The sequence below is a fragment of the Lagenorhynchus albirostris genome, chromosome 12 (genome assembly GCF_949774975.1).
Source record: "Lagenorhynchus albirostris chromosome 12, mLagAlb1.1, whole genome shotgun sequence".
Classification (NCBI taxonomy): domain Eukaryota; kingdom Metazoa; phylum Chordata; class Mammalia; order Artiodactyla; family Delphinidae; genus Lagenorhynchus; species Lagenorhynchus albirostris.
Genome location: NC_083106.1, coordinates 36,233,043 through 36,254,766, shown reverse-complemented (window position 1 = coordinate 36,254,766; position 21,724 = coordinate 36,233,043). Strand labels below are relative to the sequence as shown.

The 21,724-nt window shown below is 42.5% G+C and overlaps 1 protein-coding gene across 5 annotated transcripts in view; it reads left to right on the top strand.

The window, feature by feature from the left end:
* The first annotated feature begins 571 nt into the window (after positions 1-571).
* Positions 572-21,724, top strand: part of TPD52L1 (TPD52 like 1) — a 126,241-nt gene continuing 105,088 nt past the window's right edge. For 4 of the 5 annotated variants that reach the window (XM_060168135.1, XM_060168134.1, XM_060168133.1 and 1 more), the window contains exon 1: positions 572-769. In XM_060168135.1, the coding sequence (XP_060024118.1) occupies positions 751-769 (19 nt within the window). In that variant the 5' untranslated portion in view covers positions 572-750. The remainder of the gene's footprint in view (positions 770-21,724) is intronic. The other variant, XM_060168136.1, reaches the window with a different exon arrangement.

Sequence of the window (21,724 nt, the reverse complement as noted above, 5' to 3'; positions counted from 1 at the left end):
AAAGTTCATCTCCAGTATCCTGACACCAAGTGTCAACTGTGGAACTTTCTTCACCTAGGATATTAATTCATAATTTTTCTTTTTGTTGATGATTGATACCCTTCCCTTGATTTAAACGTACACATTATTTTTATCCCACATGCCCAGTAGTCATAGATTCCAGAGCCACTGGATCACTTGAGTACATAAGTGCCACTGTTTAATGAAATATGTATATTCAGGTCTGTAAACTTAAACACGTGACTTGGAGCGCTACTTGCAGACGATTCTGACGGTTAAGTATTTACATGGACCATGGTGATATCCAAAAGAAAAATGCTTTTAAATTTGTGGATTATTTCACTGAACTATATAAAATGGGTATCAATAAATGTATTCACTAAAAAAACCCCAAATACACAAAACAGTGAAGGCACAGCCGACCTCAAGCCTTCATAGGGCGGAGCACGCGCCCACAGCCCGGAGCGGGCGCCGTCCGCCCGATGCGCGGAGCGGCCGGCAGGTGGCGCCCAGCGGTAAGCTCCCTCCACGCGAGGCCTGGGCCAGGTGGACTGGAAGGGGCGGAGGTAACCAGAAGCGGGCAGCTGAGGCCGCTCCGCGGTCCCCGCCCTTTCAGCGCTGCGCTCGCTACAAGCGTGCAGGAAGAGGACGCGAGCGGCTGTGCCAGCTGCGTTCCGAGCTCGGGCACCGCTGCTGCTTCTCCTCCAAGCGCCGGGCGCCCCCGCCGCGCTCAGTCCGAAGTCGGCCACCATGGAGGCGCAGGCACGCGGTGAGTGGTCGCCGACCGCCCTGAGGGTCAGGCCCTGGGGAACGTAAAGGCCCTTTCCCTGCATCACCTAACTTTGCTCCCGGACCGAGCTGATGGGTGACCGCACCACATGCCCGCAACTCCGCTCCTACCCGCGCTTGCGGGGCAATTCCTGCTCCCCAAACTCAGGACTTGCTGTGGGGCTGGGGACCAGTGAAGGACGCATTAAGTGCAGAGGACCCTCCGCAGGGAATGCGCCAGCGGAATGCCTTACTCCTTTCCCAGCCCGTCGCCCACACGCTTCCCGAGCCTCGTGGGCGCCCAAAGAACCTGTTGGGCAGGGACCGGAGTCCGTGTTTCGTTCCCTTCTCCCCGCGGGGAGTAGCGGGCAGCGCTACGCCTCCTGCCCTGAGCGGAGGGCTAGCGTTCCGCAGCTCCCAAGTCCCGGGCTGAGAGCGGCGCGCGCCGCGGCGCTGGTTCCGCGGGGACCCGGCTCTCCCGGCTACGCGAGGGGTTTGCAGGGCCGGGACCTGCCTTCCGAGGCCGGGAGAGCGTTACCGCCCGCTGATCTTCAGCAGCTCGACACGGGTGTCCCTGTTTCCCACGGTCGGGAGCGACTTCTGCCTCCCCAGGCGCGCAGGGCCGCCGGCCACGGTCTGGCCGCCACGCTCCCAGCTCCTGCGGTCGCCCGCTCGAGGAGCCCGAGACCGCTTCACCAAGGGCAGCCTGGTGTCTTGGGGTCACACGCGGACGAGGGTTAGGGAATCCTGAAGGAATCGTACAAGAGTGGAAGTAAATGGTCGGTGGAAAGAAACAGAGGTGGGCGGAGGTGGAACAGGAGACTGGTAGGAAGGACACTGACTCTGGGGTCTATCTTGGGAGCAACGCCAAGAAGGGATCGGGGGCAGAGTTCAGCCTTTAAAACAATCACCACCACCTTTCTAACACACTGCGGGAAATTCTGTGAAGGCTTTTTAAAATAAATAAAAAACCCGTTTAAAAAAAAAAGGAAGAAGAGGTTCATGACCCTATGTGCTCGCCCTTTAGAGGCCAAGCGTCTTGCATGTGAGCGACTTGGCAGATACTGGGGCCTGGAGCCACCCAGCAGGTTCGCTGCCAGGATTACGATGGTCTGAACAGTACAAACCATCCTCGTTCTTACCATCAGCCAAGATCCTGTGCATAAAGCTGCCAGTTCCAGTATTTTTTCCCGCACTCTCTAAATAGGAAAGGAGAATTCAACCAACGGTTGTTGGTCAAATTCAAACGCAGAGGTCAGGTTGGAGGCCTTCACTCCTAAGCTGAAGCAGGTGGAAACAAGGCTGGAGCTTTCCAACCTGCTTTGCAGATTAGAATTATTTGCAGTCTTAAATACAGGCCCTGGCAGATTCCAGACCCATCAAATTGGAAGCTCTGGGGCCCGGGCATGGGTATATTTGAAATCTTCCCAGGTGAATCTGTTACTCAGTGAGGTTACTCGCTCGGTGAGTGAGTAACAGAATCTGTTACTCTGGCCACAGCAGATAGGAAACATTCATCAGGTTACTGAAACTACAGGTTGGACCCACCAGTGTCATTCGTTTGCTTTATGTGAGAAATATACTTAACAAATATTCCAGTGCTTTCCTTGGCCAAGCACTGTGCTGGGAGGAACAAACACGGCCTTGATCTCTGCTTCATGAAATTTACAGTAGAGGAAGAGATGGACATTAATTTGATAGTTATTTGATAAGTAAAATGTAAAATGGCAAGCATCTTAACGATAAGAAGAGGGCCACAGTGTAGCAAGAGCCTGAAAAATCTCCCGGCCTAGTAGGTGATAATCGAACCAGCAGAGTTTGTTCACTGTGTCCCTGTTTCTGCTCTTTGTGCTTTACATGTGTTGACTCATTTCTTCTTCACAGCAGTCTCATGAGCTAGGTAGTGTTGTCCTTCCCGTTCTCCAGAAAGGAAACAGGTCAAAGATGTAAATTTCTTGTAACATCAAGTTCAAGATCTTCTTGCCCCGTCACACGTTACTCTGGCTAAATGAATTGTCTCTTAGATTCTAAGAGAGTCCTGTGATTTCCTAAATGCAAGTTTCTGTCCTCAACACCGTTTATTTTAGAATTATCTAGAGTGGGGATGGCTTCTCTTTCTGCCTCTTGATCTAGAGAAAAGCAAAACTGAGTGAGGTTAAGTGGTCAGCTGCTGATAAGATATCCCCATGTACTTTGCAGGGGACCACCCCCCCCCACAAATGCCATGGACATGATTTGCACACATCGCTCCATAAATGCAGCAGCGGGTCCTAGAAACGTTTCCCTAAGTGAAATGCTGCAGATATGTTCTTTGACTTTGGTAGAAGGTAAAACACAGAAGTGGGGTTAGGAGCAGAGCCATTCCACGAAGAGGGCCTGGAGAACAGTATGCAGTGAGAGGCCCACAGGAGGTGAACGTTGCCAGTTGTTTTCCTGGTAGTAGAGAATTTGCTTTCATAAAAATGATATATTAGACAGAGAATTTATTTAGGAATGTAGCATTTTCCTTAAACATATGGCAGTCCTTTAAAGTAAAAAGTTCCTGATCTTTTTGAACTACCTTTCAATATTTCGTTACTCTAGGAAATCACTTTCTGTCTTTCCCATTGTCTTTAATGTTAAAAGGCAAAATTTCACTTCACACTTGTATGTATTCAGATTAATAATTGTATTAGTGTCCTATAATTGCTGTAACAAATTACTGCAAACTTAGTGGCTTAAAACAACAGAAATGTTTTCTCTCACAGTTAGGAGGCTAGAAGTCCAAAGTCACTATCACTGGACCAAAATTAAGATGTCAGCAAGGCTTCGATCCCTCTGGATGCTCTAAGGGATAATTTTTCCTCACCTCTTCCAGCTACTGGTGGCTGTTGGTATTCTTTGGCTGCATCTTTCCAGTCTCTGCCTTTGTGGTCATATTGCCTTCTCTTCTGTCTGTCAGATCTCCCTCTGTCTCTCTTTTAAGAATGCTTGTGATTTCATTTAGAGCTCCCCTGGGTAATCCAAGATAATCTCCCCATCCCAAGATCCTTAACTTCATCACATCTGCAGAGACCCTTTGCCCATATAAGGTAACATTCAGAGGTTCCAGGGATTGGGACCTGATATCTTTGGGTGCCATTATTCAGCCAAATTCCAGTAACTATTTTTTATATTCAGACATTCTGCTCAGGAGGATTCTCATAAGTCCATGAATGACATAAAGTAATAAACATCAGATTAATCCTGTTTGCAGATTCCATTAAAATGAAAAGGTCATATTTACCTTACTTTCTACTTTGCTCAAAGGACATTTATTTGCACCCATCTTGTTCCAGGAAGAACTCAGGGCAGTTTATACAGATATATGAAACAAGGTAATGTAAATTACATTACAGCAAGGTAATGTAAATTAGAAACAGATGAAAGAAAACAAGCCAGGGTGAGAACAGAAAATGAAGCAAGGAATGAGCTCTAGAAAAATGAATACAGTTATAACCTTTTTATTAATATTCCATGAAAACAAATTCTTGCTTTGTAAACAAGGCATTTTTTTTTTTTTTTTTTACAAAGCAGTAAAATAATCCCTTCTCTCATAAATAGCAACAGGTCAAGTCTCTTATATTGTAGGGATCAGATACCCAAGGAAAAAAATCTGTTTTCCACATTTCAGGCCATATAATCATAAACCTCAAACTGTGGAAGCTAGGTATTACACATTTTGATTAACAACTTTTGAAAATATTATGAAGAGCATTCTTAGTGTCTTCAGAGCTACCTTCTATTGTTTTATTTTCCCTCTAAATAAAAGTTTTAAAGTAATTAATGATGTTTATATAAGATAAAGTCAATCATTTGCAACAAATCATGTACTATTGTTGCAATTAAAATTCTTATGAAATGGAGTCATAACAAATCATAGATATTATAGTATATTGGAACCTATTTTGAATTGCATTCCCTAATATACACCTTGTTTTCTTGATACTCTTGCTAGGCAGAATCTGAGAAGTTGCTTCAAAAAACTTATAAGCAAAAGAGTCCATTTTTCTGGCCAGTCATAAGATTTGGTACTTAGGGAGCTAAGTAAATAATAAATAAGTATTGATACTTTGACAAATAATGATTTGTCAAATAAATATTTCAACAAATATTTATTGATTACTATAGTAATAGCAAATATTCAATAAGCACTTACTATTGAGAGGTAGCAGGGGATAGTGGTTAAGATTCCAGAATCAAGTCAAACTGCTTGTATTTTGATCCTACCGTGGTCACTTATCATTAACATGACCCTGAAAAATGTATTTGATCTCTCTGGGCCTTGGTTTCCCCATACATAAAGTGTGGAAAACAATAACAGCTATCTCATAGGATTGTAATGAGGATTTAACGAGTTAATATATGCAAAGTGCTTAAAACGGTACCTGACACTTTGTAAGTACTCTGTAAACATTTGCTGATGTTTTTAGTAGCAAAGAACTTTACATGCATTATCTTATTGAATCTTTTAATGACACCATGGGATAGATACTATTACTTTTAACTCATTTGATAGACAGGGAAAACTGAAGGTCAGAAAAATTCAGTGAGGCAGGCAGAATTCAATTGCAAGTCCATCTGAGTCCAGAGTGTGAGCTCCACCACTATACTACACCATTTCTCAGTATGTGATGGGCAGTATATCCCAACGGGAAGCAAAGATGTGTTTGATTGGCATGGGTCATCTTTCCAGGGAGGGCGACCAAGAAGAGTCATTCCTATGGGTAATGGCACATAGAACTAACTAGATGATATATTTCCATCTCATTGGGACTTTTTGAGTATTAAAGTACTAATTAGAACTAATTCACAATTAGGGTGATAAAAACAATAATACTGTATTTTTTTAAAGTGCCAGATGCCATGCTATTATGCACTTAAAAAAAATCATGTTATTACTAAATACAACAAAGTCAAGAGGAAGGTAATGCTATTTTCGTTTTACAGATGAAGAAACTAAATGACAGAGTAGTTGCACACCTTCCTTTAATTCATAGATCTTGGTTGTGTTGGAGCCTAGATTTGGAATCAGAGAGTTTGACTGCACACTTTGGGATTTTATTAATATTCTATACCATCTCCTTAAGTTGGTGTGTATAAGTGGTCAGTGTGCAAAGTTAAAAATAATAGATTTTTCTTGACATTCTGTATGGTCAAGGGGGTTTTAAAAGGGCAGAATTTAACCATACTGTCCATTGCATGTATGGGCAGCGTCTAGGTCTGGGCATATGACCCAGATTAGCTGAGGTCTGCAAGAATAAGCCCCGTATTATGGCAAGTTGGGGTAGGGGTGCTTATGTAGCAACAGCTGGCTGTTTTACTTCTGTTTTCAAGTTGGGAAATTCTGTAAAATCACAAGCCATGTGATGCTTAGAACCAGTGCGGAATTTTATCAGCAGCTGCAAGGAAAAGCCATTTCAAAGGTGGAATGGTTCAAATATGTTATTCCACTTCGTGTTCACCTATATCTCGTAATCTCAGGACTTTAAAATAAAGAAAAGGCATAGGATCTACCTGCTTGTCTCCACAAAGTAGGGTCTGTACACTCTAGGTGCCCGCTAAAAAGACTCATCTCAAGGAATACCCGAAAAAGAAAGATTTTTATAGTCTCGTGAGTATTATAATTACTTGTTTACCCTGGTATGTTTTATTTTAACCGTCTCCCAGCATGTTAGCACAATACCTACTTTAAGAAGGTGCCTAGTGGAAAAAATTGAATCGTCAGAGGGTTTGTCCTTAAGCTACTGTAGCAATCTCTGTGTTAAACTTCTGTGGTCTAAAATGGCAATTGAAACAAACTTATGGTTACCAAGGGGGAAAGAGGGGGAAAGGATAAACTGGGAGATTGGGATTGACATATACACACTGCTATATATAAGATAGATAACTAATAAGGACCTATTGTATAGCACAGGAAACTCTTCTTAATACTCTGTAATGACCTATATAGGAAATGAATCTAAAAAAGAGTGGATATATGTATATGTATAACTGATTCACTTTGCTGTACAGCAGAAACTGACACAACATTGTAAATCAACTATACTCCAATAAAAATTAATTTTTTAAAATGGCAATTGAAGAAAAGAGGGTGGCAGTCCCAGTCATCAACCTGGCTTGCTCTCCATGTATGTGGACGTTCATCATGACTGCAATTTTGGAAGGTCCCCAGCAACACTTTGAAGCCACCTTTTAAACTTATGGAGTTAGGATGCAGTTAAGAACACGTAAAGGATGACCCCAATCTGTGGATTTTCCAGCCTGTCATTCTACTTTTCATTGAATATTTTAGAAATGAAGTGTAATTTATTTAAAATCTATACATTAAATTAAGAATCACTATTAATGTACCAGTGAAGGCAGTAGGACATTTTAATGAATTTGAGTTGGCTAAATGAAAGCTTTGGGTCCTCAAGGAAAGATGAATTTTAAATAGTTTCTCACAGTGTGAGTCGTTTATAAGTGTTACATTTTGATGCAGAGGGTGTGAAATTCCCAGAATAAAACCACAAATCTCCAAGAGTACCCCTTCTTCACCACCATATTGCTTCTTTCTCAAAAGACAAAAATCTGACACTTGACTATTTGTGCTATAGCCAAATGATGTACCACACACTGAAAATGTGTGTATATGTTACACCTCATCTCCAGTCTTATCCATGGTTATTTGCACCTTACGCAAACTACATTTTCCCTGCTGTGTATCTAAAACATAGAATCCTCCAAGCCCTTGGAAATTGCAAAATGCAATTTTCTTATAATTAGACGCCTCTTTTGTCAATCAATAACAAGAGCACCTTGTCAAGTATCCTGGAAACAGAACTGATTCATTCAAAAGAAAAAGATAACTAGGGATTGGGGACGGTGAGAAGGGATCTCTTCAGATTTCTCAGTTTCAGAGTCTCTGGCTGTTGGATATTTGTTTGTTTGTTTTTCACTGATGTTCCCCCCTGCACATGAATGAGCTGAGAGTAGCAATAATGAGAGCAGAAAAGAAAATTGTTTATAAGTATTTCCAACATTCGGGATTTCAAAATGGATTCATTTCTACATGAAGACATCATGGAAAGATGGTTCCCTTACTTAAGAGTTAGGACAAGAGTTAGGCCAGGAGGAAATTGAAGTCTTTGGCCTCGTTATTCCTCTTTTGATACCCCAGGTCTCCATCTGGAAATGTCAAGATATTCATTCTTCCTGCAAAGTTTATTTCAGGTGATTGGAAGGTTCTTATAAGCACTCACCTATTTCTATTTTCCTCATTCCATGAAGGACATTACTGACAAGGAAAATATCTATTGTGGGCCTACTGTGTGCCAGGCATGGTTGCAGTCATTATGAGACGTTCCATCAGGTTCCCATAGTCCACTCTCAATGACACTGTCCCTGAAAGAAGGAGGATTAGGACTTTGCGTTTTTTTCCCTGTGACAGAGAATGTATACAGATGAGATAAGATGCATAGATACAATGTATAGAGACAAGAACACACATGCAGAAATTTTTTGAAATATGATCTTGCTATTTTGATAAAATCTGCACGTGAAGACGTAAGGGGAGTGTATCCACCAGCCAGAAGGCAGGCGGTCACTTCATGGCAGTGCTCAACGCATATGCTTTACAGATTCTCTTGCATGCAGGAGCAGGCCTGAGACCCAGGCCCCTCCTTTTGAGCAAGGGTTTTGGCCTCCACAAGGGAGCAAGGCCCTTGTACTTACAAATAAAAAATCCAGTACATTTGAAAAGCAAATCTCGTATTGGAAGAAAAAGGGAGGTCGGTTGAGTAACAGTAAAAAAACAGCGGTAAAACACACATCTGAAAAGAGATTCAGGTATACATTTGAAAAGAATTGGAGTCACAATATTGCCCACACCACATTGACTTAAGTTCTTTGATTAGGTATGTTATGGGGTTGCTGACTTCCCTCGTTAAGAGAACTGGACAAGTAATAGTGGTATTAGCACTAACATTTTATAATCTACTATCCCAAATCTTACAATTAGATACAAATATAACTTTTTATGACTTTTGCTACTGTAGAGAAAAAACCCATTTATATTTAGTGTCATCCCACATGTTGTGTACTTACAGTTAAATATGCTTGTTTGCAATGACCCAGGAATTCACAACATGTAAGTACAAAAACTACCTCCTGTGGAGATCTGGCCTCAGGAAAAAAAGAACTTGATGCCAGTGTTTTGTTTGGCCCTCTCTTCCCGGTGACACCCTGTGCCTGCCTCTGCAGAGTTGCCTTCCTCAGATTTTTGTCCTTTCTTCTTATTCCTTCCTCAAGGCTGAGGGAAAATAGATATTTTGGATTAATGTAATGGGACCTGTTATATATGGTGGAGTTATAATGGTCCCATGTAATTGCTTTGAATTTGGGTTCTCTTTGAGGAAAGAGAAAATTAGCTCTTTCTCTTTAAAAAAAAAAAATCCAGTGGTCAGTCCTCCGACCATCCCCATCTTAGTTGACATACCAGCATCTCTTGGCGCTGTTGCTCATTCCCTCCTCCCTGGAGCACTTTGTTCTCTTGGTTTCCAGGATGCCAAGCACTTTCCCCCCCTCCTTCTTCGCAAGCCCCCCCCTCAGTTTCCTTTGCCTTCTATCTGCACTCGCTCTCTTGGTGAGCTCCTCGTGACTTGTGCCTTTAAATTCCATCCATACGCCAACAAACCAGCAACTCCCAAATTTATTTTCCCAGCCTGGACCTGGCCCCTCACCTTCAGCTACTCACTTGCTACGTCTGCATGAATGTCTCAAATCTTGAACTTAACATGTCTAACGTTGAATTTCTGATCTTCTTCCTCTGAAATAACCCTAGTCTCCCAGTATCTCCCAAAGTTATTGCCATCTCAGCTAATGGCAACTCCATTTCAAACATGGAAGCCCAAAACCTATCCCAGGAAAGGTTTTTGTTTTGGGCTTCCCCCCGCATCATATCCATATCCCGTTTCCAGTCTGTCATGGCAGCTCTACTTTCACAATATATTGAGAGTGGAACAGCTTCCCACCCTCTCTGCTGACCGTTACTTAGTCCAGGCCACCATTATTTCTCACCTGAGTTCCTGCAGGAGTTTCCTAGCTGGTGTCCCTGCTTGGGCCCTGGCCTGTCTTCAGTCTGTTCCCAGCATAGTAACGAGAGTGATCGTCTCAAAACAGGTAGTGTCATGCCATGCCTCGCTTCAGAACTCTGCAGGAACTCCTCCTTTCACCAAGAATAAAGAGGAGGGTCCTTTCTGTGGCCACAAGGGTGCTACGTGATTCCCCTTCCTCCTCGTTTCCCCGACCTTATCTCCTAATGCTTTCCTTTGGAGTTCCCTTTGCTGCCTCTTCAGAACCTTTCAGCTGAGCCTTCTGAGCCTTCTGCCTCAGAAACTCTCCCTCAGCTACCTTCCCTAACTCTCCCACAGTACCTTCAGTGTTACCCTTAGTCCTGGCAACTGGGCCCCTGTTGTCAGGAGACAGTTCTCTGTCGGTCTCTCAAGTTTCTGCGCAACTGGTCTTGTGAGCACAGGCATTCACAGCTAATTTTCCCTTGACGCTCTTTTCAAGGAGGTTTTGCATAGCAGGCAGCCTTGGAAGACAGAGACTGTCTCCCTTAGGGGCAGGTAGATTTACCGTCCGAGATAATAAAGATCAGGACTCCCTCTGGACCCCATGTCGTGCAGATTTGCTAGCAGCCCCTGTATAAAATCGGAGCATCCTAATCTCGGTGCTACTCTCGGAAACACATCCCACTGTGTAATCAGGCACCACTGGCCCTCAGCACGTCACCCTTGTGGAATTAGGGCTTAGGGAACTGGTGCAATGATGTTGCCATGGCTACTGCTATTGTTGTGAGTAATACATTTTCTTTTTTCTGTGACCCAGGAGTCTTGTATCTCCTGCCAACATCTATGAAACTGGCAGGCTAATTTGTTTGCTTGCAAGTGGGGCAAAATCCAACACTTCACAATTCTTGACACCTTTCCTGAGCCGTTAACTTTAGAGGACCCCATTTTAGCCTTCTGTGTGAGCCTTGTCTGGAATGAGTAGTCTATAGACCCACCTAGAACCTATGCCTCTTCTTCTAGACCGAGCTCTGGGTACCCGGGACTCCAGAATTCTCTGCCCAAACAGCCCTCAGTGTGTTACCAGGCTTGCCTGTGCCTTCCAAGAGTAGACCATGCTGCCAGCGTGAACATTCTTCATCCTGAGAGACGACGGGCAGGCTGCTCTTGGAGTTGGCAGTGGGAGTCGCTCGGACATACAGGCTAGGGTACTGGTTGTCAGTGTGATCCCTTGACCAGCATCATGGGCTTCACCTGGGAACTTGTTAGAAGTGCAAATTCTTAAGCCCCGCTCTCGACCTACTGAATCAGAGACTTTGGAGGCGAGCCATTTGTGTTTTAAAATGCCCTCCCAATGATTCTGATGCACATTCTGTTTGAGAGTTCCGATATAAACTCACTGGGCTAGGTTTCCCCATGCACGTGCACAGGAGCCCCTGTTTGTGCTTGTGATGGACAGACCTCTAGGTGACCCCAGGTGATGAATGATTTCCAGTTTTCATACCCCTGTTTGGTCCTTCCACTGAGATTTCAGACGGGACCTGTGACTCGCTTCTAACAGCATGTGACAGACATGATGGGATGTTATCCTTTGATTATGTTACTTTAATAATACTCTGTCTTAGCAGACTGGAGTTGAGACTCTCCTGGTGGGTTGATGAAGGAAGCAGCTGTGTTAGACAAGCTCACGTGACCAGGAACTTTGGGCAGCTTCTAGAAACTGAGGGTGTTTTCTAGGACCTGAGGAAGGCAGCAAAAACCTAAGGCCTTCTGCTCTGTAGATGCCAGGAAATTATTCTGCCAACAACCTGAGTGAGACTTGAAGTGGATTCTCCCCAGTCAAACTTCTAGATGAGAGCGCTGGGCTTCCCTGGTGGCACAGTGGTTAAGAATCCGCCTGCCAGTGCAGGGGACACGGTTCGAGCCCTGGTCCGGGAAGATCCCACATGCCGTGGAACAACTAGGCCCGTGCGCCACAACTACTGAGCCTGTGCTCTAGAGCCCACGAGGCACAACGACTGAGCCCGCGCGCCACAACTACTGAAGCCCGCGCACCTAGAGCCTGTGCTCCGCAACAAGAGAGGCCACCGCAATGAGAAGCCCGCGCACCACAACGAAGAGTAGCCCCCGCTCGCTGCAACTAGAGAAAGCCCGCGTGCAGCAACCAAAAATAAATAAATAAATAAATTAATTAAAAAGAAAAAAAGAGAGTGCACTGTGGCTGACACCTGGGTTACAGCTTACTGCCCTGTGAGACCCTGAAAGAGGACCCAGCCAAGCTGTGCCCAGGTTTCTGACCCACAGAAGCTCAGAGATAATAGAAGCATGTCATTTGAAGCAGCTAACTTCACGGTAACATGCCACGTGGCGGTTGGTAGCTAACATGGTGCAGGGTGTCTGCGGGAAGAGAGGACAGGCTGTGTGCCTCCTTTGAGCTCTTGCCGTGGGCCCTGCAAAGGTTAGTGATGATCATGTCGTCGTGGCCTCTTTACATGACACTTCACCCTACACCCTCACCACTCACGCACAGAGACACTTACTATTGATATTTCCCTAACCTGCTTTCCATTTCTCTTTTTAGCCGCTATTCCCCTCTTGCATACTGTATATTTTACCTAATGTATTTTTTTTCCCTTGGCTTTTCCTACCCCTCCTAAAAGTAAGTTCACTGAGGCCAAAATATTTTACTGTGTTCGTCAGTGCTCAATCTCCAGTACCTGGAGCTTACACATAATAGGGGTTCAATCAATATTTGTTAAATGAATGAAGCAAGCTACAATCTTTTTGAGAGTCTACTGGTTCCTTGTTAGTGCTCCACTGAAATCAACTGGCTCTTTCTACTGACTCAGTTCAGTATTGGATAATTGCATGAATGGTAAAAAATAAATGTGAAGAAAATAGTTTGAAGCATAGTAGTTAAATAAATGAAAAAATGTGTTCCATTCCCTGCGACTTCCACCATAAAAAGAACAAACTGACCCAGGGTTTGCCATTCTTGCAAGACCAGAGTCCATCTACCAGTATCACCATGAAAGGTAACCCTTACTTTCTATCAGCAGGCCTCTTCTTTTACTGTGGCAGACTGGCGACTGTGCGGTCAGTTTGTAGATGTGATCACGTGCTCACAGAAGGAATCCAGGAGGCAGAGAGAGTCCAGCTTCCCCACTGGTCTGTGCCCCATTTTCCTCTCTCCCTTCCCCTAACTACCAGGCTTTGCCAGCTCAGTCATTTGCCCCAAAGGACTCTCCACTTTGAGTCAGGCACATGGTCCAAAGGATATCTATAGAGAGCCCTGGCTGCTTTCCCCAGTATAAATCCACATTTTTCCCTGGGTAGATGCTTTCTGTTGTTTCTGTCATCTGTCTCTTGATCAAACCCTTTTGGGAGGCAATCTGATGTAGAGAGAGGGCACTGGCCTGGGAGCCCGGAGACTTGTGTCTGGTCTCGGCTTTGAGATCATCATGACTCACCTCTCAGGTCTGTTTGCTCACCTCTTACATGAGGGGTTGGATCGGATGTCCTTTGAGGTACTGACTAGCTCGTTCTTGAAAGGCTCATTCAAGTTCTTTTATCCGTGTTGCTTTCTAAAAATAAAAAAGTTGTGTATGTATCTATGCACACGTATCAATGTGTGTGTATGTTTATATATAGAGAGCTGCTGTTCCTATATGTATAAAACAACCATGATGGAACTATGCTTTCTTGCATTTCTATATGGAAAGTTTGCAATCAAGTTAGGTATCTTCATTTCCTAACGTAATTCCTAATATTTTAGTCTGGATACTGGTACTTCTCATTTAGAGATTGACTGTACACCCACATAAGCTGTTTCTCCAGGCTGAGAAGATGAGTGCGGTCATGTTGGGGAGAAGTCAGGAGGAAGAAATAGAAGAAAGATAAAGGTTCTGTCAGATAAAGGAACTCTAGCCTAGTGGTGGAGAGCACAGATGTTGTCACAGAGATTTGGATTCGTGTCCCAGTTCAGTCATTTTTTGGTTGTGTGACCTTTAACTTAACCAAGTCTCAGTTTGGTCATCTGCAAAACGGTGAGAGTTGTGGCCACCCAGTGGGTTTGGTGATGACTGAGGGAGATGATGCCCGTGAAGCCCTTGGGATGGTGCTTGGGTACTATTACAGTAATTAAAAGGAAAGGTGAGATGTATTTATTAAACAAATGTCATTTCTTTGTGAGCTTACCACCCTATTTTTATTGAAGCAGTTAGGTGTCAAGTTACTATGTTTAATGCATTCTTTTATCAGAAAATTCTTTGGATTTGGTACACCACCTACCACACGATTAAATATAGCTCTCTGGAGCTAAGGAAAGATGAGTAGGTTGAAGATAGAAATAAGCATATAAGTTGATGGAATTTGGACATCTGGCCAGCATGCAAAGTTCTTTTCTGAAGTATAAATTTTACCTACTAAAGCACACTGCAGTTTTGCTAACAAGAGGATATTTTATTTAATTTTTATTTTTATAAATTTATTTATTTTTGGCTGCATTGGGTCTTCGTTGCTGGTGCGGGCTTTCTCTAGTTGCGGTGAGCCGGGGCTACTCTTCATTGTGGTGAGCGGGCTTCTCATGGTGGCTTCTCTTGTTGTGGAGCGCGGGCTTCAGTAGTTGTGGCACATGGGCTCAGCAGTTGTGGCTCACGGGCTCAGTAGTTGTGGCTCATGGGCTTAGTTGCTCCGCAGCATGTGGGATCTTCCCGGACCAGGGCTCGAACCCGTGTCCCCCGTATTGGCAGGCGGATGCTTAACCACTGCGCCCCCAGGGAAGTCCCAAGAGGATATTTTAAATGATTGCTCTTTGGCTCCTTCTTTCTTTACTTGGGTAAAAGCTTAGAGATATGCAGGTATAACAAAGCAATGTTCATCGTTTGGACATGTTTTGAGGACGAACAGGTTAAATTTTTTGCTTTCCTTTCCATTGCTTCTCTCATAATAATTTAATAAATCATCGGGGTGGTGGGGAGTGCTGGCAGTGCTTATCTTTTCAGTTAGCTGATCTTATTTCTGATCTCTCGTGGCTTGGATGTTGATTATTACAGTGCAGCCTTGCTGAAGGAATGCAGAGCCTGTGGAGCAAGGTGTGTATTCTGGATGGCGGGCCTTTGAAGATCCCGGTTTCTGTTGCTTAGCAGCATGCTTGAGATTTCTGAATATTCTGTAAAGCTCCTAATGACAAATGCAGATTTCTGCTCTTGCTATTTGAGATGTTTCAAAAAATAAATAATGCACAAATGAAAACTATTTATGTATAAATATAAATATATAAGACCCCATCACAATCTATTCCCTTTACTCTACCTTCTTTTTCTTCATAGCACTATGGCATGTTATATTATGCATAACTATTTGTCTTCATTTTCTCCCAACTATCATTTAAAGCTCCTTGAGGGCAGGGGCTTTGTCTCCTTTATTACCATATCCCCAGTGTCCAGAACAATGTCTGGCCCATGGAAAGCACTCTGTAAATATTTATGGAGGAAACGATGAATGAATGAATGAATAGAACTGAGTGGATAATGTCTTATGTAACCCCAGCAGGGTGTAATAGGGGATGAACATTTCAGCTTTTATAAGAAATGAATAATTTTTTAAATTTTTTATTATAACTTCTCATAAAAGCTCTCCAGATTAAAGAAGTGCTAGAGTGATAGTAAGAATTCTCAGTATTCTTTCATTGTCACAGAATGTTTCCAAGATTGAAATGTTGAAGAAGATATTAAACTTAGGTGTTGGGGAGTCAACATAAAAATAGAAGCTGGGGTAGAACTAAGTTGCTCCTTTTAAGAAAACGAGAGTGAGAGGGCTGGGGAGAGGGTAAGGGAGAAATATGGGAAGCAGGGAGGGAAGGACCCACAAAGAGTGAGCCTTAGCAGGAGAAAAAGAAATACAGCAGGAGAGAAGAAGAGATGCCTGGAGGCTGAGGAGAGAAACTTAGGACAAGAGATGCTTCTAATGGTGCTTTCCCAGGAAATGCTATCATCACCTCTTAGTTTCCCCTGTGATATCTTTATTCAATATAGAATTTCACATTTTTTTCATAGAGTTTTGTTCGTGAGACAGCTCAAAAGAGAAGAGGTCATTGGACACCTGATGTATATTTTGCAAACAAAGAAATAGATATTCAGTTTCTCCCAATCTCCATTAAGCAAATATTGAGCAAATACTTAATAGTCTTCAGTATGAGATGTGCAAATGAACCGTGTGCTTTGGGTGCCCAGGTTTTTCTGACTGTCCTGGGGCGGAGGGTCCAACAGGGCAGAGGAGGGACGAGAAGGAGAGACTGCAGCCCAGTCCCTTGGGGATGCTTTACCTGAGCAGCTGATTTTCAGTGCAGTCGAAAACCTTGGATCAGCAAACCTGTTCAAACTATTTTAACTGGACAAATGAAGGTCTCATTTATAGAAATAAAAGCTACAATAATTTGGTAGCATTTTCTTCTGTAATGTGCATGTGACCTGCTCTGCTTTCTATTTTGTAGAGATTTATGAGAAAATATGTCCATATTCTTTTTTTTTTTTGTGGTACGCGGGCCTCTCACTGTTGTGGACTCTCCCCGTTGCGGAGCACAGGCTCTGGACGCGCAGGCTCAGCGGCCATGGCTCACGGGCCCAGCCGCTCCGCGGCATGTGGGATCCTCCCGGACCGGGGCACGAACCCGTGTCCCCTGCATCGGCAGGCGGACTCTCAACCACTGCGCCACCAGGGAAGCCCTGTCCATATTCTTATGTCCACTATTCTGCATGTTGCAAGAAGTTACTGAACTTGAAAAACACTTATTTCCTTCCCTGAATGTGCCACCTCCCCCAAGTCTTTGCTGATAACCTGTGAGGTTTTGAAATATTGATGAATGTGAGTCCATTTTTCTCCCATTTTCACTGACCTTTCACTGGAGAGTATTTTTAGCTTTGCTGAGAATTTAGAGAAGAGGAAACCTCTTACAGAAATATCAGATGATGTGGGTATTCTTTCTGTTTCATAGAACTCAAGATGAATTCTGTAAAATGAATACTTGAATCATGATTAGCCTTTTATACTAATAAAGTAGTAGAGTATAAGGTCATTTTAAAATAGGCTCCCAAGAAATAACTGTGTAATGTAAAAGCATATCTTTCTTCCCAAATCTAATCTTAATACAAGTAGATGTCATAATTTTGATAATCAAGTGTTTGTTTAGGTCCTGTGTAAATACTACCGTTGTGCTATGAAAATATCTCTGGCGTCCTAGCAGATACAGTAAAGGCTGCTACTAACACACTAGCTTTTTGAGCTATGCGATGTATTCATCAACACACTGGTGAAGTGCTCTCTTGGCCGCACTGGATGGCTTGCTCATCATTGGACGTTTTCCTGTCCCTTCGTTTTCCAAGCCCACTTTCTACTTCCCCATGTTAGACCCTTCCATCAGGTGGTTTTGTCCGCCTGGAATGCTGGTTCCTCTCATTTCAACTTGTCAGATCCCATCCCGCTACTAATGAACTTCTGATCTTCTCCCTGGAGGTAATCCCCCTCTTCTGTCAACTTCCATGGCATTTGGAATCTGTTTTATGTCCTTAAGGAACAGCATCATAATTTAGAGTTGGGAGGGACTAATAAATGATCTCATACAGTCTCCTCATTTTGTGGCTGAAAACACTCCAAGAGATCTGGAGGGGGGATGGGGGCGTTGCCCCAGGCTAGTTTCTTATAAGTGGAGGCACTAGAACAGAACACGGGTTTCCTTCCTGCCTCGCAGCCCTGTGATCCTGTCACGTGCAGCCTTCCACCTTCTGCAGCACATTGTGGTGATTTGTTCCTGTGTCTTGTTGAAAAGACTATGTGGAGGTTTATTTTTTCATTCAAACATTTTATTCATGACAGATTCAGAAAACTTACACTCTTAAGTTCAGCTTGCAAATCTTATTCTATTTATAAAATTAGCAAATGCTCATAATTACTCTTAAAGGAACTTTGAATAGTATGACAGTCAAATAGTATGACATACAAATTTAGCTCATATAGTCAATTTCATATTTGAGTACTTCAATTTTCTAGTTGACATCCTTCCCAATTACTTAAATCTTGTAAATCTAAAAATTAAATATGTAAATATAGTAAATCTAAAATTCTCTTAAATGTTCTAATATTACTTACAAACTTAGTAAGATTTCCACTTAAAAATCACATTTAAATCAATTTCCTAATTAAACACTTAAAATTGTAATTATAAACCTGATCGTCTCTCAATAGACGAAATTCTCTCAAACATAATATAAAATACCAAATACTCAGATGTCTTCCCACAAGTACCCCAGTTCTGTGGCTTTGGTTTTATTCATTTTTTCATTCATTCATTTCTTTGTGCAATAATTATCTAAAATATTTACACCTGAAACTAATATAATATTATAAACCATTTTACCTCAATAAAAAAAAGAAATCTAAAAAATAAGTGAATAAATAAATAAAATATCTATGTGCCAAGACATTGTTCTAGACTCCAGAAAACCACAAGCAAACAAAATGAAAATTTCTGCCCTCAGGAAGTTCATATTCTAGGGAAGAGGCAAATAGTAAACAACTTAAATTAATTGAAGATGTAGTATACTAGTTGTTGATCAGTGCTAAAGAAAACAGTAAAGTGCTGAAGGTGGTGGGTGGAGTGATGGTTGTAGATGATTCTGCCTCTCTCTGGGATTGATACTCTGCACAGAGCCTTTAACTGAGCTTACTTTCCAGAAGAGAGACGTGGCTTTCTGAGTACACTTGAAATTGCACAAGGAGAAGAGATTTGGGTTGGGACGCTGCCTGCATTCCCACTGGTGACCCTGGTGAATATTCTGAACTTATAATTGCTCTGTCCACAACTCCGTGACTTCTAAAGGGCAACCTGTAGCCCCACATCACTTGATTGGATTTCATTCTTTCTTTGCCTCTTACAAAATATAAACATTCTTTTCACCCAACCTTAAAGACCTTTGATGTCCCTCTGAAATCCTTCCTATTCTTCAGACCGCTCAATCTTAACAGACGTACCTGACTGCATTCCAGCCATCCTTCATGGTTCTCTCCTGCAATTTGGACACAACTTCCCCAGTCGCTTGCCTGATCAACTTTAACTCTCCAGGCAACAGTGAACTTCAAGAGGAAAAACGCTGTGCCTTAGATCTCTTCCGTTTCTCGTTTATCACTGTGTTCTGTAGAACACAGAGGATTACCCAAGTAGACCCTTAGAAGACAGTGGATTACCCAAGTAGACCCTGTTGCTAAAGGCAGCAAGTATAGAGCTGCTCAAAGAAAGACAGGGTAGTCCCACTCAGCCTCCAGGTTAAAGGCAATTGCTCAGTGGCTGGACTCCCTGAAGTGTGAATAAGAATTATAATAATCCCCACATGCCTCAAAGACCTTTGTTAACTAAGAACCACTACAGGAATGCTAATATTCCGTGATATTCGTGGTTGAATGTTTATTCTGTAAATCCCTCAAAGCACTTAACAAGCAGATCGTCTTTTTCCCTTTCTATTTAGGCTTAGGATAATGCAAGTTGTACTATTGTTTTGTTTTCACAATGCTGATAATTTTATTGTATCTGGTATATATTGAAGGCACAAGTTTTTTTCCACAGGATAGCTTCAATGTAGCAGAATGATCTTTCATTTCTTTCTTTTCAGTGGTACTAACTTCTTTTTTCTAGTCCTTCAATTTACTTACTCTGAATGCCAGCGATCTTTTTTTGGACAGAAATGCTGAGAAGGCAGCTCTTATTTGACGTGAGTCTTTTCTGCTCTCGTGCATGATAGCATTGTTTGAGCATTCTAAGAAAAATTCGGAAATGGTTTTTAAGAGGGCTGTGTTGCTCTGGGGAGCAGCTTCTTAGAGGCAATCTGGTTAAGGGAGAGTGTTTGATAGCCATTTCAACAAGGAAAGTCACTTTCTACTGGTGTCTGAATGCACTTGAATCCACCACCAGGCAGAACTCCGATACCATCCTGATCCTACCTTCTCATCACCTCTAATCCATAGCTCTGGTTATTACTGTTCTTCTGTTGACGCTCTATCATGTGAATAATTATTCTGCTCAGAGTCTTGGTGAATCATCAGATGTCTCAGTTTCTTCTCTGTCTTTTCATAACTGCTGCACAAGCCCTGTTTTATTTTTGTGTAATTATTATTTCATCATATATGATGTCGTAAGCCATTTCGACTCTGTTATGGAGTGAAGGTGAAAGGGAGGGAAGGAAGGAAAAGAAAAGCAGGCTTGTATTATTAAGATTTCAAAGCTAGACATTTGAAAGTGAGTCTTTTCCCAGAGTTCCCTACCATCTGCTATGGTTAATCGACCAGTTAGTGCCAAGCATGGTTTAGAACTTCTCTAAATTGAGCAAAATTTCACCTTAACTTTGAAGGTCGTGACATTACCAACAAATTGGAATTTTCAAATTAAATGTGATACATAATTTTTAAGTAAATAAATAAATTCAGCATATGTATGTGTTATGTATTCAGCTTTTCTTTATCAGAGAATATAAAGGAGAGTGTGAATTACCCTATTCTGTAGAATTCAACTTATAATTGAAAACATGAGTGGGACTGTTTAACATCTATATAAAACACTGTTTCCTGTTTTTTCTAATGATACATTCAGGTATCAAAAATGTTTTCTATTTACTTGCTCAGAGTTCTTTTAAATAAAGAAACAGAATCCCACCAGTTTCCAGCTCTGGTGGCCCACAGAATGGCAGCCAAATGACTTGCTATTACCATAGCCCTTTATACTTGCTGAATGCTATTCAGTACATCTAATTGTGACTATTCACAGTACTTTCTGGTAGTGCGAAGGAGGCTGCCTGGTGTTGCTCTTGTGCAGGTTACAAAGGTAGAACCAGAAGAGGGGAAACAATGATGGCTTAAAGTAATCTTAGAAGTTGGGTTCAGGCCCACTGTTTGTTTTTCTCTTTAAGATTTAGAAAGGGTAAAGAATCTGATGGCAGTGAACCAAGCAGTGAATATGATGTCAAATTAATTGATTGATTTATATACTGGAGTGATTAATTTGTAGCAATGAGGTAACAAACCTGATAATACGTGATCTAAATGATTAGCATAAGTAGCAATGCCAAGACCAAAATTCAGGAAGACTAAGAGGCTGTAATATAAGACCTTCAGGAGGACTTAGGAATAAACAAGAGAACTACATAACAGACCTAAGAGACTCAAGAAACATATCGGCCACAGTACCAAAAGAGCTAACCATTGGGGACTTCAGCGATAGTGTCGAGGCAGACCAGCTATTTTACCTGATTATGTACATGCTATTTTCTAGAGAAAAAAAAGAGAGAGGAAACCAAACTGAGATTTAACCACATCATGGGATTTAAATATCAGACTAAGAATAGTTATAGGATTTGGGTGTTTTCCACTAGCACTGAGGACAGAACTAGATAGAGGCATATGATAACATTTGTTTACTGACAAGCATTTCCTGAGCATCTTCTGGGCGCTGAGTAATGTATAGATTCTGGGATACAGTGATGAACTAGGAGGGATGCTAAAATGTGTCAGCACAGATAGCTGTGAGCCTCCAGGCTTGATCTGTTTCCGTTGATGTGGTCTGAGCCATAGATCTCTGGACAATTTCTCTCTTCTCTCAGTTTGTCAAAGGAGAGCTGGAGTGAGTTGTTATTAGGTGGTGCGCTGATTTCAGGGTCTGAGGAGTCTCTAGGACATTACAGAGATTCTGGGGCAGTTGGCTTTCATTCGGAATGTTGAGTTTGGACTGCCGCTCTCCCGGTGGCTCTTGCCTAGATCACCCCTTCGGGGCGGTTCTTATGGGCAAGGCTAACTCTAGGATACTTCTGACTTTACGGAGGCACTGCTATGCTCCTCTGCAGCTG